The sequence below is a fragment of the Chamaea fasciata genome, unplaced genomic scaffold (assembly GCF_029207755.1).
Source record: "Chamaea fasciata isolate MVZ Bird 193981 ecotype frontalis unplaced genomic scaffold, bChaFas1.0.hap1 SCAF_3, whole genome shotgun sequence".
NCBI classification, from domain to species: domain Eukaryota; kingdom Metazoa; phylum Chordata; class Aves; order Passeriformes; family Sylviidae; genus Chamaea; species Chamaea fasciata.
Window position 1 is genome coordinate 108307434 of NW_027094088.1, and position 19052 is coordinate 108326485.

The 19052-nt window shown below is 51.0% G+C and overlaps 1 protein-coding gene and 1 long non-coding RNA gene across 4 annotated transcripts in view; one reads left to right on the forward strand and one right to left on the reverse strand.

Annotated features, from left to right (window-relative positions):
- LOC136287364 (uncharacterized) overlaps positions 1-9403 on the reverse strand; it is a 49693-nt gene extending 40290 nt beyond the window's left edge. For all 3 annotated transcript variants that reach the window (XR_010720145.1, XR_010720143.1, XR_010720142.1), the window contains exon 1: positions 8969-9403. This is a non-coding gene — a long non-coding RNA (uncharacterized lncRNA). The remainder of the gene's footprint in view (positions 1-8968) is intronic.
- Positions 8273-19052, forward strand: part of TNFRSF21 (TNF receptor superfamily member 21) — a 35270-nt gene continuing 24490 nt past the window's right edge. The window contains exons 1-3 of the mRNA XM_066180025.1: positions 8273-8387; positions 14141-14795; positions 16497-16994. Of these exons, the coding sequence (XP_066036122.1) occupies positions 8334-8387; positions 14141-14795; positions 16497-16994 (1207 nt within the window). The 5' untranslated portion in view covers positions 8273-8333. The remainder of the gene's footprint in view (positions 8388-14140; positions 14796-16496; positions 16995-19052) is intronic.

Genomic DNA, 19052 nt, shown 5'->3' on the forward strand with positions numbered 1-19052 from the left:
CAAGAGGATTAGCCTCAAGCTGCACCAGGGGAGGTTCAGGTTGGACATCAGAAGGAAATTCTTCATGGAAAGGATTGCCCAGGGAGGTGGTGGAGTCACTGTCCCTGAAGGAGTTTAAGGAAAGACAGGACATGGCACTGAGTGCCATGGTCTGGGTGACAACGTGGTGATTGGTCGTGGGTTGGACTTGATGATCTCAGAGGTCTTTTCCAACTCAAGTGATTCTGTGAGTCTGAGTCACTCCCCTTCCACTCCTGCTTGAGCACAAGGTGGGCCTGGTGACGGAAACCGAAGGTCTACAAGTTCCTGGGTCAAACTCCTCTCACTCTGTGACCTTGAGACCTGGGCTCAGCACAACCAGTGTCAGAAATTGTGCATGAAAAATGGCTGCCCTTGGGGTTTGACTCCAATTAGTGAGTCTGATTCTGAAAAAGGACAATATGGGGTTCCTGCTAAGGGCATCACTAATGGGTAGTGGCTAGTGGGAATGGATGGATGGATGGATGGATGGATGGATGGATGGATGGATGGATGGACGGAAAAATAGCTGATGCCTGGGAGAAATGCATAGTCTGCAGCTTGAGACCAGTGAACTGGCACAGTGGGAGGCTGCAGGATGGAGGCAGTAGCCAGTTTTCCTAGGGGCCATGGAAAAGCAAAGAGAAAGGGAAAGATGAGCACGCCTCTGTGCACTTAGGATGGGGTTGTTATTTGTTGTTATATTATCTGCTTTCCTGTTTCCCTTGCCTCCCTTCTCTCCAGTGGACCACTGTTTTGTTAAGTTTCTTTGTTCACAAGTGGGGAAGGGTAGCTGGGGAGGGAAGCAGGGGAAGGATGGCTGAGGCGTGGTGGACAGAAGCAGACATGCAAGACTTGTAGGGCAGGAGAGTCCCTTGAGTATCCAGGCTAGTTTGACTAAATTTTCCTATGTTTCTGACTAGAAATTAGCAACGTGTTTTTGAGCACCCTTAAAAATTAAGGGTTCCCTAATTGCTCCCTTGTGCTGCGAGAAAGGTTACATTTATTGCAGAATTACCTGCGTTGCAGCATCCAGAACTTTAAGGGATGTGCCCTGGCTCATTTTCAAGGACAATTTGCTCCATAGACACTTCAGGACTTGAAGAAAAGGTTTCCAGAGGTGAAGTGGAAAGACTGTGCCTAGAGCAGGAATGTGGCAGCAACGTGTCCAGCCCTCTGCTGCCTCTAACCAGGCTTATCCCATATCCATGGCACTGGGATGGGATGGCACTGGGATCCCACCATCCCACTGCCACTCAGCCAGCAAGTGCCCTGCAGTGATGGGGCAGGACTCAGGGTGAAATGAGCTGCAAGAAAGGCCTGGTGCAACCACAGTGCTCCCAAGGCACTTCCCAGCCATCACCATGTCCCAGTAGTCATTCCCAAACTGCCATTGGGGTTGTCCCAGGAGCCTCTCAGCAGCCTTGCCCAGTTCCCTCAGTCTCAGTTCCCTTTAACCCAGCTGTCACTGTAACCCCAAATGACATCTCTGCTTCTCTTCTGACCCCATGTGACCCTGTAATCAGCTCTGCCGCAGCTTTTGTATCCATATTGAGTATCTTTCACCCACGGGCTGCCTGGAACCATCCCTCACCCCCACCCTATCGCTCCCCCTTGCATCAGCTTCGGTGTTGCGCAGCCTCCACACACCCAAACTACTAATCTGGCACAAAAATAACTGAGTGAAAAAAATGCGAACAGGTTTCTGCTAATTCAGGGCCGAGTTACCCAGCACAAGAGCTGGAGGGAAGGGGAGGAAGGGCTGGTAGCCTGGAGCTGTAGGAGACAGGACAGGAATGAGACCTCTGCATTGGAAAGCTCTTAGGCTGCTTCAAGCTGATGTGTTCAAATTATGGCTGAAAGTGGTTTGAGCTCATGGTGTGGGACTTATCCTTCCTTCTCCCTCACATCCAGCTGCAGTATAACTGGTGGCAAACAGGGCAGAAACAACCAGAGAGAGGGTCTGAAAAACTGCCAAGGGAACTGAAAAACTGCCCAGTTTATAGGAATGATCTGGAGGCTGGTGAGGTGGGAGAGACGTGTCCTTCCCAGGAGCTGGCCTGTGACCTCTTCACCGCTTTACACATCCAGCAGTGTTATTCTTTCCAGCAAGAATTCCCACTAAGGATCCTCCCTTCCAAAGTCATTTAGCACCGGGGCTAATTCTCAGTTTCCTGGAGGAGGATTTGCAGGCAGTTAAAATGCGTGAAGGCAGGAGGGTGCCAGACTGCAGGGAGCTTCCTACAGATTCCTCCTGCCTCCTAAACTGGTGTGTAATGCAATGATGGAGCTCTCCTGCGCTAAGTCTTACTCCCTGGGTCTTCATCTCCACTGAAAGTTTATTATGGCATAGCCAGCTCCTTATACAACCCACTGGGTTACTCTAACCAGTCTAAAGCATATGAATTAGTCCTTAAGCTCGGTCTGCTCATGTGATGATTACATAGCCTGAAGTGATTTAAATCAGCCAAGCTTGGGCGAGGCTTATTTTAAAGAGTTGTCCTGGAGTGCAGGAGCCCAGGGGAGATGAGAACACCTCGCCACCTCCAAGTCACTTTGCCCTGCTCCCCGCGGAGCTGAGGACACCCCCGGCAGCTGCCTACAGTCACACCAGGCTGCTCCATGCGCATTTTCCACCGCTGCCCGCCCACACTCCGCCGACGTGGCGGGGAACACCCGGCGCTGCCAGGACTGAGGTTGCACAAATCCCGGTGATTCAGAGAGCCGGCACGTCCCCAGGCTCCGTCACCTACCTACGCTGAGGCGGATACCTTTCTAATTTCCCCGATGGTTTTCTCTGTGCCATCTGGGGGACTTCAGCCTCATATTTCTCCCTGCTACTTGCCTCCTGAGCTATCCCCATCCGGGGTCTCCTCCATCCCCCTCATCATCCTCACGGATGCAGGGGAACCTTTGCCATCCTCCTCTCCCCTGTGCTGTCACCGGATACCCGTGAGAGCCTCTGAAAGGCTCTGGGTCTCCGTTTTGGGAGGCACTAACCCACACGAAGGCAGCCCTTGCCCCTTTTCAAGGACACTTGAGTTTTATGTGTGCTTTTATCGCCTGGTCAGGCACTATTTTAGGCTCTTTGCATCTCTTTGCTGTCACCCTTAACTGCCCTGAATAACTCTGTATCCAGTATACACCAAATATGATGTGCAGGGACAGTAGGGCCCCATGTGAGCTACTTCTCACCCTGACCGTCCTTCCCCCATGAACACCACTACCTGATGTGACCCCTTTGGCACAGCCCTGTGTGTCCTTAGCCCCGGGGCAACGGAGTTGTGGGATCCCCCTAACATCAGGGGAGTAGGAAAAGACCTTAAACTGTGACTAAGATTTTCTGTGACCACTCAGCAATGAGATCTGCCCTGCTGGGTGCAGCTGGGGCATTCTGAGCATGGTCACTTGGGAAGTGACATTCTCCTGGGGCTCCAAATGAAACCCCAAGGCTGCAGAGCTGGCCTTGAGCTCCCACTGGAGCAAAGAAAGCAGTATGCTATGCTGAGTGGAATGAAGCCTGTCGGGTTAGAGGTGGTGAGAGCTATTTACTGGTTCCCCTCTGTACCAGGAGGATGTAGGCTGGATTAGGCAGTGGATGCCCGTGCCACTCCAATGGTCCTGCAGGTGACACAAGGCACAAAGCTGGCAGGATCACGTGTGCTGGGTAATCTGACACAGAAGGGATCTTGCATCCAGAGCTGACATGAATAACAGATTTGCAGCGGGGGTTGTTTTGTATCTGCATTTGATGTTGAACCTACAAGAGTGCACAGTCCTTCCTGAAAAGCAACTGGCTTTGGGAAACTCATACTGAGCTTTGCAGTGCTCCAAAAGCTCTGCAAACCATCCTGTCACCTTGTCACCTCCCTGTCCCACTTAAGTCATGCTGGCCACAGAGGAGCAAGACAACACGTGATCCTCTGCTTAGCATGAAGCTCTGAGCTCTGCTTCTAACGCTCTGCTCATGGCTACACCACTTAATCCGCTGTCTCACTTGCTCCAGTGTAAACCCAGGGACATTGCAAGGCTTTCAGGTACATCCATAAAAATGCTCTTCGTCATTTTGCTCTTTGTTAAGATGAGCATTCAGGCTTTTGTATCCAGACTTCACTCTGCAGCTGAGCCAAAGGACGTCCTGCAAAACAAGACTCCAAAGGGATAAAACCCCAAAACAAGAAGCTTTAAATGCATCCATTATTTCAACATGGAGAGGTGCAGATGTGACTGCTGGGTTTGTTCCACATGTACCAAACCAGGCATGCAGGCAGCTGTGGCTTTCAGTCAGATAAAAGTTGTCCTACTTGACAGCACTTGCATGACTCGGGGGACAGGAAGGAAAGTTCTTCACAGCTAGTCACTGACCTGGGAAGGATGTGAGATGCCAGCCTCATGGGCCTCACGCCCTGATCTCACCAGGGGAGAAGATGCAGGGCTACCTGTGCTTCACCTGCAGCCTCAACTCCCCATCCCACCTGCTGGTTATCTCACAGCCCTGGGCACAGCACTTAGCCTGGCCATCAGATGCTCCTTCTCCTTTCTTAAAGTCCTCTGGGAAAACAGGCTCTCCAGCTGTGCATCCACCATTCCCAAAGAGAGATCAGCTCAGGTGGGATGGCAACTAAACCTCCATCCAACAGTGCCACACTTCACTTCCCATCCACCACCCCTGGCTCCCTGGCTCCTGGCCCTGAAATCCCATGGGGTTCTTGAGGCGGGAAATCCATCAGTGCTAACACACCTGGCTTGAAATGACTGTGTTTATGTCTATGTGTGTGTGTGTATATATCTATATATTCCTGCTGGGAACATCTGTTCTTGGTAGACATTTCCCTTCCCAGCTTCCTGGAGATCATAGGGAGGGTCAGAAGGGTGAGAACGCCCACCCAAACTCTCCTTCATCCAGGGCAGTCTATGGTCTTTGTTGATTTAACTTCCCAATTCATGTCAATGCAAGTTGTAATTGTGGTTTCTATATGAACTGGAGTCACAATTTTTCCCATGCAGCAGCTACTTTCCCATAACAACAACACCAAAACAGAAATGCTCTGTTTCTATGGGAGACGTGGAAGCAATGGTCCATGTACAGAGAATGAGCGTGTCTGAAAGGAAATGATGTCTGCCACATTAGCCTGGCGTCTTTTAGGGCAAGTCAGGGATGAAAAATCACATCCTGGAATGTTTCTGGTTTCTACAGGGTGAAACAAGTGATGGTGCCCCATCCCTGGAAGTGTTCCAGGCCTGGCTAGATAGGGTCCTGAGCAATCTGGTCTAGTGGAAGCTGTTCCTGCCCATGGCAGGGGGTTGAAACAAGATGATTTTTAAGGTCCTTTCCAACACAAACCATTCTGTGATTCCATGGTTCTGTAGCGTATTCTTCAAATTTTCCCAAATAGCTTCTTGTGGTGAAACAATTCCTCCAGTTTCATGAATAGGCTCGAATAGGCCTCAGGTGAGTAAGCAGGAGCACTGGCTTTCCTCACAAGACAATGGAGAGATGATAATTTCTGGTGGCAAATGAGGTCAGTGGATGCCTACTCAGACTCCTACCACCAGCTTAGCAAATACCCAGCAGTCTTTGGTCAACATGAGCAGTGAGTTTTCACCTACCCTGATTAAAAAAAAAACCACCCTCCTTGTTTTTCAAAGTTACCAGTTCACTGACCTGGGTGTATTTGCATGACTCATGGGGTGGCACAGGGGGGAAAAAGGAACCGAATGCAGGGAGGCGAAGAGGAACTTCTTGGGCTGCTGCTGCTTCCAACAAAACCACTTAACACGAAACTCCGATCTCAGTCGCCCATTCCCTATTTTCCTTTCAAAGAGTGACAGAAGTGGAGAAGCAGCAAGTTGGTCACTAATAAGCAATTTATGTCTCAGCCAGTATGAAGCAGTCCAGGCAGTGTGACTGGGGTTTGTCATTGCAAGGGCTGTGAGGAGGGGAGGGACGGGGGATTTACAGATCAGCCCGCACATTTTTGGATAATCTGTGGACTGCCTTAAGTTCTGTATAAATAATAATAATTAAAAGCGGATGTAACTAATTGAAATCCATTGCAAAGCAGTAACATGATCCATCTTATTGCCAATCCCTTGAGTCACTCCGTCCTCCAGATGATTATTTTTCTGCTTTTTCCTAATACAATCTGAATGCTGCCCTTCACAGTGCTGATGTACCCAGCATGCGTTGGTGCTGTTGGGGCATTTCAAACCCTCTTCCAGCCCAGACACAACCAGGCCACTTAGTTCTGCACCAAGATCTGCCCTGTATTTCATAAGAGAGCTACACATTTTTAAACTTAAAATTCACTCCACCATCCATGAGCCTAGTGTTAACCCAGTTGTGTTATTGCCTATTATTTGCCCAATTTATTTTGAATTAAAAGCAGTGATAGGCATCCCATTTCTATTAAACAACCTTACAGTGTCTTGGTTTGCATTTTGATCTCTCTTTGGGATGAGGCTCCCCTTCATTGACCTCCTGGGAAGAGCACGTTTTTCTTGGGTTTGGGGGTCCCAAGGGATGGCAAAGCCCAAAACAGGGCTCTGCAGCACTGGCACAGGAGCACAGCCAGCTGTGGAGGAACATATTCTCCCTGCACATGTGACACATTCGGCCTTACTCCCCCCTGGGAACAGCAGTCCTACCACTGCCATCCCAGCTCTGGGAGGGAAGCTCTCTAGACTCCTTCCCAGGCTCCCAAGGGTCATTACTCCTCTCCAGCTCCCTTCCAGCATTAGAGATGGAGAAAGTGTGGGGAGAAAAACTCCACTCTGTCTGGGAGAGGAGCCTTCTAGCTGGACTCAAAACTCCCTGGAATCAGAATAAAGCTTCTTGTGAGCCTCATAAGGGCTTGGATTAAATCCACAGTTCTTTAGAGCAAGAGCACCACATTTCCCCCCACCCCTCCTCTTTTTTAAATGGGATTTTATAAGTTCTGTGCTGTTTCCTTTGGTGTGGCACTGAAACTCTCTCTTGATTCATCTGACTTCAGGGCATCTCCAGAAGGTGACTGCTGGTCACCAGGATTCCTGCAGGCTCTGGAAATCAGGTGTTTTAGTGTTTTTCTCAATAGACAACCAGCAATGTAGAGTCATAAACAGCCTTGATTTGCTGCACTCATAAACCTTGGAGGCCTTGATCAGCCATATCTGGGGATGCCCTGGTCTTCTGGTCAGACTTGGAACAATGCTGAAGTCCCACCTCAGTTCCCATTTCCTGTAAGGACCTGGGACACATGTTGCATGCTTTCCAGTCCTGACTGGCCCCATCTCTTGTTTCCCCTGACTCCCTGGACAAACCTGGACCTGTTTCCATCACTTGCCACAGCTATTGATGGACACTGTGACCATCACGCTGCTCCGCCCACCCTGCTCAGATGGTGCAAGAAGGGCAGTGAGGGCTGTCTATGCTGTGGCCACCCTCAGCATCCAGCTAATCCTCCTCCATGGAGGGATGTGTCTGCTCCCTGATGAGTTCTTCCAATGCAGGGACTGTGCTACGTGTTCATAGAGTCATAGAATGGTTCGGGTTAGAATGGACATTTAGAAGCTGTCTAGTTCCAACAGCAGGGATGCCATCCACGAGACCAGGCTGCTCAGAGACCTGTCAAAGCCCTTGGGATGAGGCAGGAATGGAGCTGCTTCTCTGGATAACCTGTGCCAGCGGCTCACCACTTCATGAAAATATTCTTCCCTGTAAGTCTGACATGTCTGACGAAAGATGAAACAAACAAAAATCTCCCCACTCGAGGATTTCACGGTGCCGAACATCCACCCCGCTGCGATTTCTCCGCGGACCTGAGCTACCCCGGGGCGCCTGAGCCGCACCGAACCCAAACCACGAGGGGAACCGGAGCCGCCGCTGCCGCACGGGCGGGGCGGGCGGTGGGGGACACGCGTCCCGGCGACGTCCCGGCGATATCCCGGCGACGTCCCGGCGATATCCCGGCGACGTCCCGGCGATATCCCGGCCGCGTCCCCACGCGGGTCCCGCGCCGCGGGGGGGCGCCCTGGCGCGCGGGCGGGTGACGCCACGGGCGGGCCCCGCCCCGGCCCCGCGCGCCGCCCCCACGCGCGCTCCGCCCCCGCGGCAGAGCGCGCGCGGCCCCGCAGCGGGGCAGGGCAGGGCAGGTGGGAGCGCGGCAGGGCCCCCGCCCCGCCCGGCCCGGCCCCGGCCCCGGCTCGGCCCGGCCCGGCCCGGCCCGGCCCGGCCCCCGCCATGGGCGCCCGGCCGCCGCCGGCCCCGCGCCCCGCCGCCTGAGGCAGCGCGGCCGCACGGGCAGCGCCTCGCCCGCAGCCCCGGCCCCGCCACCATGGGGGCCGCCGCGGCGAGCCGGAGCTCCGCCGCGTTCGCCGGCATCCTCGCGGTGAGTGCGCGCGCGTGTGTGCGGAGCGAGGGGGTCGGTCCGTGCCCGCGCCGCCCGCGCGGCATCCGCGTGTCCGCGGCGTGGGTGGGGATGTGCTGCAGTGCGGGGCGCCCGCCCGCGCCTCCTGCCCCGCCTGGGGCGGCTCGGCAGGCGGGGACGGTGTTCGGGTGTCCTGCTGACCCCGCTCCGCGTGTCGGGGGCTGTGCGGGTCTCCGGTGCGCCCTCCCCGGGAGATGCTGCCCGCCCCAGCCGCGGGTCCCGGTAGGGGACGCCGGCTGGTGCGATATTCCCTGCGATATCCATCCTTCCCATCCCTATGTTAGTGCACGCGGCGGCATCCCCCAGCCAGGGCTGTGTCGCACAGCCAGAGCTCAGCGGATATTTGCTCTGCTCTCTGCGCCTCTCCGGGTGCTCGGCACTGGACAGGGACCCATCCATCCATCCATCCATCCATCCATCCATCCATCCATCCATCCATCCATCCATCCATTTCCCCCGCAGCTGCCTTTCTTGCCACCCTTTGGACGAGCAGTAAAACTCCCCGCTGCCAATGCCGATGGCAGGAAGCTGCCCGGACTTACCGCGGAAATGTTTTCCGGCAGCTTTATCTTCCCATTTACCATCCCAGGTAGGGCACTTCCCAATCAGCGCTTTGGAGCTACATCCCGTCTGTTTGGGGAGAGACAGTAATTCAGTGTGTCAGGCAGACGCCGCAGCTGCTGCGGCTGGGTTGTGTAACCGAGGAGAGCACTTGCTCTTGAACTCAAGGTGGATCTGAGCAAGCTGGCGCTGGCTCGACAGGAATCCGAGTAAACAACAAATAATCTAAAGCTGGAAGGGCTTTAGCCGGGAAACAGCTCGTTGCTCTGGAGGAGAAGGGGAACTTGGCGCAGTGGCGGAGCAGACGGGGTCCGTGCTCCGTGCTGGCTGGGCGCTCCCGAGTGCTGGATTCCCGCTGGGAGAAGCGAGCCGGGAGAAGCCAGTGCTGCTGCATGTCTGGAAGATGAGATGCTGATGGGGAGTTTGAGATATGCAGCTCCAGCTGGGATCCTGGAGGTCAGTTGGGAATGGTGGGTATAGAGGGAAGAAGTGGAAAAAAAGAGTGATTTGAAGGTGTGGGGAAATACAACAGTAGTTTTGGGGCATGAAGCAAGACTTTGAGCAAATACACGTGTGGTACTTGTGCATGTGTGTTCTCACACCTCTATGTGTGATCATACAAGCAAGCAAGGCAAAATTCCCGTTTGCTTGTGAGCTGGCAGGATCCTCTCTGGGTTTTCATCCTATACCTTTAACATTTTGGGCATCTCCCTTTGGTCACACAAGGACTTCATGTCTTTCCAGCCCAAGGAAGTATGTTCAAGGGGAGTATGTTCAAATTGATAGCTGGTGGGTCTTTTCCTAGTACAGCAAACCCAAATCTGCCTGGCTGCTGTGTTTTGGAGCGGTAGCAGCTTGGCAGGAGTTCTATGGGGCTGGTGTTGGCTGTGATTTCTTTTGTTTGGTGGATTTTTCGGGACCCCACTGACTGCTGCAAGGTAGTTTCCACCATCTCCCCCCCTGCCCTTGCCTGGAACGAGCACGACGTCACCTTACTTTAGCTTTGGGCTTTTGGAAAGCTGGGGGATTTTATCTCTTTGGAGCAAAACCGTGGTTGGCGGGGATGCTCCCGAGCTCTGGTCCGCGCTGCCTGCAGGGTTGGCTGCTGGGTTTTCCTTCATGGGGACCAGATGTTGTGGTGCTGCTGTTCTGGCTCTCTCCACTCACTGTGTTTTTCTCTTGAGATGGAGTAAAGGAACTGCTGAGCAGTGAGCCCCGGACTCTCATTTCACAAACCCCAAACCAGCTGAAATAGCTGGTCGTGTTGCAAGAAGCAGAAACTTGCCTTGTTCTTCAGTACTCTCCTCACAGGCAACTTTTTTCGGACTGAGTAATTTGATCCTTTTTACAGTGATCGGGGCAGGACGTTTGCTCCTCCTGTGTGCCAAGTTACCGTAAAACTTCCAGACCAGTTTATTTGTCTTCCTGGTGTTTTTATGTGTTTATTTCTTTTACTTTAATGTTGCAAGCACTTTCCCAGTACTGGTGAAGGGTGCAGCTGACCTCTGGGAAGGGCGGCAGGCAGTGCAGCTCATCCCCAGTCTATGCCAAGGCATTGCCACAGAGCTAGCTGCCATTTCTACCAAATTCTGCTGGTTTTGCTTGGAAACCATTTCCGGAGTATCAGTTATAGCACTGTTGGTCCCTGCTCACTTGCAGGTCTCTGCTTCTCTCTATCAAGATCAAGTGCCCTGTGTTTAGCTGCCATTCATGTTTTGGGGTTTTTTTATTTTAAAAATTTTTACATTTAGTTTTAGGTTTATTTCTGTGTCCCCACGAGTCTGGCAGCGGGGCAGCACTGTACACAACCTGAGATTATGGCAGTCTCGGTGTTGCACCATTTTAGGACACAAATTTCAGGACAGAAAATTGATTCACCAACTTTCTTGCTGGTGTTTTGACTCACTGTGCAGGTTTGAGTCCCTTAATGAGACTCTGTATTCATAGTATCATAGTATGGCTTTGGGTTGGAAGGGACCTAAAAGATCATCTAGTTCCAACACCCCTGCCATGGGCAGGCATGCCAGCCACTGGACCAGGTTTCTCAGGTGTTTGTAGCTGTATTCTCTGTGCACATGCCAAGGCAGCTTGTGGCCCCTTAAGAGCTGTTTCCTGTGCAGATTGCCCGTCGGGTGTCCCTGCAGCACAGTTACTGAAAAAGGGTGATGAGAGCCCAGCACAGAAGCACTCTGAGATGGAGTCATCGGGCTGGGTGGTGCTGAGGTGGGTCGTGCCCACACCAGCTGGGGGGTGCTGCTGCCTTGAGGGTTTGTTTGCGGCTGAATGTAAAGGTCCCCTTGTCTGAGTGTTTCCTGGTGTGGGGAGATCAGAATGATGGTGTCCCCCAGACTGATCTGATTTCCTCCCGCCATGAAGCCTTCGTGTGCTGAAATAGGTGAAGGTGGCTGGGAGGTGCCTTTGCCCGTGTGGTGCTGGGTGTTGGTGCTGAGTTAAGGTTGCTCTTTGGGCTTGTGGCCACCGTGTCCTGCTTGACCCTTTTGGGAAAGGATCCATCCCATTAAAAACCCCTCTTTGTTCCTGCATTGAGCATGGAGAGCATCACTGAAACTGCTGAAATGAAGTTTGCTCTTTAGTGTTGTCTTGCACCCGTTCTGTTTTCTTCTGTGTTTGTTTGTTACTCTGTACACTTTGTTTGGTACCAGAGTAATGAAATGCAGTGGCCCAGCAGAGCTCACTTCATTACTTGGTTGCTTTTTCCACTGGAACTGGGAGTGTCAGCCAGAAAGGTCCAGGTCTGTGTGCTGCTTGGCAGCCCTGAAGAGAGGGCTGAGAGACCAAACCAGCAGACACTCCTTTTTGCTGAAGATGTCCTCCTGCTCCTGGCCTTCCCTTTCAGAGATCTAAATGCTGCAAAACCTGAGCAGTTGGATTATTTTAGGGAGCAGAAATGCCAATCTGAATAAATAGCAGATGCTCAGTGCTGCTTAGCCATCCCCCACTGGAACTTGCTGTTCTCCCTTGGAAGTGCATGTGCAGCTGAAGATCTTGAGATGTTCAAAAATACCAGCACTGCTTTTCTTGAGATAGGGTTTAAAAAAAAACCCTCAGAAAAGCCAACTCAAACCTACTGCTATTACAGGCTTTGGTTACCCGGGTGAGGGATGGGAAGATGCTGGAATGGGAGGAACAGGGAGAGCAGGAGGGAACCCATGGCACATGCTTGTAGCGGGCCTGTCCATGGGTTTCCCAAGGTCTGGCTTGATGCAGAGCGAGAAATCAGCATCTGAGACAGCAGCACACAGCTCACTCCTGGTGAGGCAGGAGAGCCACTGCCTGTCCTGCGTCTCCCATCACCCTGTCCTGCTCAGCGCTGGCACGGGAGCAGGGTGAGTAACACAGGTGACCCCTCCTGCCACCTTAAGAGGCCAGTTTGCTAATTCAGGGATGCGTCATGGAGATTACAGGGGAGGGTGGCAGGTTTCCTTAGAGCCAGCTAAGCTCTTTGTTAAATCATGTCCTAGGGGAGGGAAAAAGTAAAATGCATCCTGTAAGCCTTTGCTGCCTGCCAGGGCAGCCCCGCTTTTTAATTTGACGTGCCGTAATTAGTCTAGCCGCTGCAGGATCCTCGTTGGCTCCTGCGGGCTTGCCTGCTTCTGCCTGCTCTGTAATTGCTGCTTCAGGGGGAGAAAACTAACTAAATAAAAAAAATAAATAAAAATGTGAAGTGTTTTGTACAAATCCCAAGCAGTAAATTATTTAGCAGGTGAAACAGAAATGTGCTGTGTGTTTCCAAGAAGCGAGAGACTGCACCAAAAACGATGCGGCGCAGCTTGCGGCTCTGCCGTGATGTGCCTTCTGCAGAGTCATGTTGTTGGGAGCCCTTTTTTTTTTTTTTCTTTTTTTTTTTTCCTTCTGAATATATTCTTGTTGGCTGATAGCCCAGAATAGGTAGCAGAGCAAGAGGCGAGGGATTGTATAACACAGCCAAGTGATTTATGTGCTTGGCTCTGCAGCTGAGCAGCGTTAGAGTCTCTGGTCTTTTTACCTTCAGTGTGGAAAATGTTTGAAAATTCAAGGTAACACTGACTTGTTCCCTCTCTCCCTCCGAACTTAGCCTGTGGCTGTTTGGAAATGTGTTTCCTATTGCTTTGCATGCTGTGTGAGGTTGTATCCACCTTTCTTTTGATATCCCTTTTGTTCTTGGTGACTTATCACTGCTTCCGTAACTGACATTAAATCCATGGACCAGAGGTCTTCTGAAGGAAGCAGAAATACTTCTTGGTAGATAGAGCTTCTCTTGGGAATGGAGAAGCATCATTGCAAAGGAATTAAGAGAATAAAGCTTTGGGATTAGAAGTCAGTAGAGATAGACGGATTTATAGCAGAACCCAGTTGTTTCCATTTCAGTGTCTAAAAACTAGTGTCCTTTTACCTGTGTCTGATGCAATGAGGAGCTGAGTTACAGCAGAGTTCCTTGAAGAGTGTAAAAATAGCACCAGGTTTTTTCTCCTGTTGCTAATGCAGCTGGTTTAGAGTGTGTTCAGATGTGGTTGGAGGCTCAGAGCAGAACATCCCTTGCAGTCTTGCCAAACCCAATGCTTGCACCGGGTCATTAAAAAAATTGTGGAAAGGCAGAGGAGCTGAGAAATAGCCCAGAAACAGCTGCTAGCCTGGATTTCATCCTGGTTTGTGTTACTCAGAAAGGTAACTATTTGAACAAGTGCGGATTAACAAATAGAGAAGGAAAGTTTTACAGGTCAGAGCTGCCATCTGCATGTGTTTTTTGTCTTGTCAGTGAGTGCTTGCCTCGTGCCTGGAGCCTTTCAGCCTTGAAATGCAAAGCTGGTCTGAATTCTCCTGGGGTGGCCAGGTAGCAGGTACTGCTGAAACACAATTAGCAGTATTTACCACCCTGGCAGGGTTGCAGTGTAAATGATGCTTAGTTTCACCGAGAAGTGTGGTGTCAAATTTAAGCAATTATAATCGTAGCTGGGGATGTGTCTGGAGAGCATGCTGCCACCTGCACCGGTTCCATTCCACTCCGACCTCACTGAGGTCCCTCCCGTGGGCATAGTAACTTGTCCATGGTCCCACAGCTCCGGGACATCCCTTGTGATCCTACAGGGGGTCGCTGACAGAGAGGGCTCCATTTGCACGCTGTTGTTGGCTAATACCTCCTGTTTGTTTTCCAGCTGCTCATGCTCCTTGGCACCGCTGATGGTCAGTCGAAGCTGACCTCTGAGCAGAATGCCATCAGCCTCTCCCCTGGCAAGTACCGCCACCTCGACCGTGCCACCAACGAAGAGCTGACCTGTGACAAATGTCCTGCAGGAACCTACGTGTCTAAGCACTGTACAAAGAGTACCTTAAGAGAGTGCAGCCCTTGCCCAGACGGGACCTTTACCAAGCATGAGAACGGCATAGAGCGGTGCCACCTTTGTAGGAAACCCTGTGAACTGCCAATGATTGAGAAAACTCATTGTACTGCCTTGACTGACCGTGAGTGCACTTGCCTGTCTGGTACGTTTCAGACAAACGATACCTGCGTCCCTTACACGGTGTGCCCGGTCGGCTGGGGCGTCCGCAAGAAAGGAACCGAGACCGAAGACGTCAGGTGCAAGCCGTGCCCTCGTGGTACCTTTTCTGATGTGCCTTCTAGTGTGATGAAGTGCAAACCCTACACTGACTGCTTTGGGAAAAACATGGTGGTCATCAAGCCAGGGACGAAGGAGAGTGACAACGTCTGTGGTTCTCCGGCGTCCCTTCCAAACACAGCTTTGATTTCATCGAGCACCGAAGTGAGTGAGCAGCCCTATGAGGTTCCACCAACCACTGATCTTCCCAAAGGTAATGCCCACCCCTGAAACACAGGTGTGGTTTTGACTGAGGGACTGTCTTCCTGCCTTGGTCACAGTTGGTGTTAGGCTGTTAGGAAACGACCTGATCTAGAGCCTGGGTGGTGCTTCTGCTTCATGGGTTGCCCTCACTTGTATTAAACCACATGTAATAACATTTTCACTGAGACTGCAGTTTTGATCGGACTTCTGGCTGTCCTGGTGCTTGGGCTGAAAGGACATGACTTTCCCCAGTCTCTTTTCGTGTCTCTGTGATGTGGTGGCACAAGTCTTTTTGCAGTCGTCATGAACCATCCTTGGGTTGGGATGTAGCGGGAAAACCCCTGCAGTCTCTCTGCAGCAGGGAGATTCCTCCTCTGATGGATTCACTGCTTTTGTGCCTGTGCTTTCCTTGCTGCATTTCACTCTGTACTGTGTCACAGTATTGGTTGAATGGGAACCATTGTTGGAACAGCCCTGCAGGAGCCTGGGCTGTCCTGCAACTTTTTTTTTCCTAAAATCTCTTAAGATTGCTATGTGGAATTTCTCTTTCTCTAGCTTAATTGGAAGTGGCTCATCCTCACAGCCTTTATGGTGATGTTTTAGCTGTGGCTGGTTTCAGGGGTGCTATAGGACTCCACTTAAGGTGGTATTCTGCACTCCCTGGAAAGCACCTTCCCTACAGTGTCTCAGATGAGGCATTTTAATTAAAAAATGCAACTTTTGATGACCTCAACAGCTGAGTTAGTAAATATAATAGCAGGGAAGTGTTGACAGTGGTAGGCTTCCAGTGCTTCACCTTTGTTAGGTCTCAAAGCCTGTCCTGACGTTGATGTATCATTGGGAGTGTACAGGAGGGTGTTTCCTGAACTTTGAAATCAACTGTAGACAATTACGTAAAAGTTGAAGCATTTTCCCTGTTTCAGTGTCCTGATTAGGGTGTTTTGGGTAAGCAAGCTGGGGTAAAAAAACAGGTACAGATGAATACACCCACTCTCTGTCCCATCTTGCAGATTGTGAGACACAATCTGCAAAAGATGACTTCCCAAAATAATCTGTAGCTTTTGCCACAGCAGCCCTTTTTCCTCTTCTTGCCAGACTTTGGCTCACATTTCGCATTTGGCTGGGACCTGAGAGCTGTTGGTTGATAAGGAGACTCAATAAAGATGGAAGGTAGCCCTTTAGGGGGAAGTTTGGTTGCTTCAGAGACCTATTTTGTAGTTGATTCAACTGCAGCTGCTTGCAGGGCTGATAAAAAACAGATTTTGCTTCCTTAGCAAGCCCAGTGGAGAGACACTAAGCCTACAAATTGTCATGTATTTTTGTATTTTAGTCCAGATAGGAAATTCCACAAATGACTTAAAATTAATGTTCATAAACCTAAAAAGAAAAACCAACTCAAAGTTGTTAGTTTTCTGAGAAATGCTGAATGTGGGACAAACAGACTGACAACATGCCTTTAGTAACTCATTTTTTGTAATAAGCTGCCTCTAGCCTTAACCAGCAAGGGTCAGTTTTACCTTGAAGCTCCCTCTGTAACCGTACCCATCTGTTCCCAGAGGCAAACCTCAACTTCACCTCTACTCTTTCTTGCTGCCTGGCGTTGGGTTTCTGTCTGCTGGCCAAGCCAATGCTCAGGCAGGTCTTAGCCCGTGATGTGATGCCATATCGCATCTCCGGGGCCGTGACACTCAACTCTCCTCTTCTCCCGCAGGTCTGAACTCTTCAGTTCCCGATTTTGTCCCCTCTCCAGTGCCACACGCCTCCGGCAGCATGGCGGAGCGGGCACGGTTCTACAACGACACCTCGGCCAACGAGACGGGCGGCGTCGGCGGGACCCTGGTGGGCTCGGGCACCACCAGCCAGGCCCAGAGCTACCGGCACAAGCAGAGCAGCCAAGCTCTGGAGAAGCAGCCGTCCCTGGAGATGATGGGGGGCGAGAAGCCCAGCGGCCCCTACAGGCCCCCGCGGCGAGGCTCGCAGAACGTCCACCAGCACTTCGACATCAACGAGCACTTGCCGTGGATGATCGTCCTGTTCCTGCTGCTGGTCCTGGTGGTGATTGTGGTCTGCAGCGTCCGAAAGAGCTCAAGGACTCTGAAGAAGGGACCCCGGCAAGATCCCAGTGCCATTGTGGAAAAAGCTATCATGAAAAAGTCCACCACCCCCACGCAGAACAGGGAGAAGTGGATCTATTACTGCAATGGGCATGGTGAGCAGTAGGGACCGTGTGGTGTCCTCCCCACTCCAACCCAGGGCTGTGGAGGGGCCACCCCCACAGTCAGTGACCTATGGCTTTCCTCATTTGGTGGGTTTTGTAGTGAGAACAAAGCCCATCATGGTTCCTCAGATGTTCTTCATCCTTGGCTTCTCCTCCTCCCAGTTTCCATGGTGTGTCCCTGCTCCTGAAAGAAGGGTTAATGGGGGGAGTGTCACTTGCTCGCTCCAGCTTCTCTTCTTCTCACTCAGCTTCTCCAACTTCTACCCTTCTTCCATTGGTATAAGATTTTGGATGAAGGCACCTTGTTTTCCCTCGTGTTTCCTTCCCTTCCCGCTTTTCTTCTGTTTCACATGGTCCTTATTTTCTCAGTGCCTCCGGCATGGATCTCGTTGTCTTTCGTGTCGTCCTTTATCCCCTCATCCCCATCTGTTTCTGAAAGGCTGAGTCACCCCCCACCTCTTGGCACTGCCTCAATTTCAGTTCTTAGCCCTAAATCCCAAGTGCTGGCTTGTGTCCCAAGCCCTTTGCCCACAGTGGAGCCAGAAAGGTTATCCTTAAAGGCTGAGTCGTGGATGTGTACAGCTCCACGAGCATCAGCAGGTCTGCCTGGACTCTCTTTTTGGTAGTGTTTTCTGTTCATTTAGTGGATGATTTGCTGTCAGCTTTCTGATGAGACTTTAAAGATGACGTGTTGTGATCTTCAGGTTGAAATTTGTGAAAATCAGTGATAAACCAGTGGTGGCATGACTGTGAGTACCAAGCAGCCATGATCTCCGTAGGGGGATGCACAGTCCTTCATCTGCAAAGCTCCCGTGGCAATTCTGACCTTCCCTTATCCTGTGCAGACTGACAAGTCCTTACTTACTTTGGGTTGACGTTGCTCAACCTTAAACATCCGTTCACAGTTAACCTTTAGAAAAGCACACTTAACAAGGAGGGGGGGCAGCAAACAAAGAATGGGTTGAACAAAGATTGGAAGGTTTAAGAGAGATCAGTCCTTGATGAAAGTCATCCTTGAGTGCTCAAGTACAAAGCAAAGAAGGCTTTGAATAGGGCGTCTTCTGTTGTGGACTCTTTTCACCTTCCTGCTGATTAATAGGCCTGCACTTTGTTTGCCTTCATTTATTCATTTATACAACCAGTAAGATCTTGTTGGGATTGGTTTTCTGCCTTCTCTTGTGTTTGTGTTGCCTATCAGTTTCCTTTTAACTTTTTTCTGTTTGTGGGTTGCAGTTTCTTAAACTTTTTCTGGTTTTGATAACTTTTTCCCATAACCCTTGCACTCCATTGTCCCTAAAATCTGTGGCACCCAAAGCATGGTCCATGAGGCTGTTATGAGTGATCCATAGTGGAGTTGCAGAACTTTATTAGACATCCTTGTTTGTGGGCACTACCAGGAATACATGGGTTTCATACATGGCCATGATTCATAGGTCAAAAACGAATGGTTGTTGCTTACTTGCAGTAACCCTTTTCCCCGAGACCTTAATTACCAGTTGGCTGAATTTCTGATGTTTCCTGTTTCTTGAAGCACCTCTGAGTAGGGCAGCTTGTACTGGACAGGGAGTGCTCAGGTGCAGGGACCAGACCATGCTGCTTTGAGTGGGTGCAGCTCTGGAGTCTATCCTGGTGTTCCAGACCATGCTGAAGTGCCCGTGCTGCAGCTGATCCTTCTGGAAGCCACCTTGGAGCTCCCTTTGTGGGCACTGCTGTGTGTTGGGTCACTAATCATGATTCAGGTTAAAGAAACCATGCAGGTAAGAGAAGGTTCATGTGGAGAGCAATGACCTGTTTTAACCCATTTAGATAAAACCTCTCCTCCCAGATCTTGTCATCCTTTTGGGGACGCATCACTCACGGGTCATCCTGTGCTTCCCAGGGTGAATTATTCCAGCTGTCTCTGTCAAACTAACAGCTGCATAAATTTCACAAGATCCTTGCTGAGTTTTCCCTTTGTCTTGGGAAATAAGCTGGATGTAACTGCAAAACCACGCTTAGGTGATAAAGCAGCTTGGTGTGATTGAATCTCTCCAGTCTGGAGGTGAATGG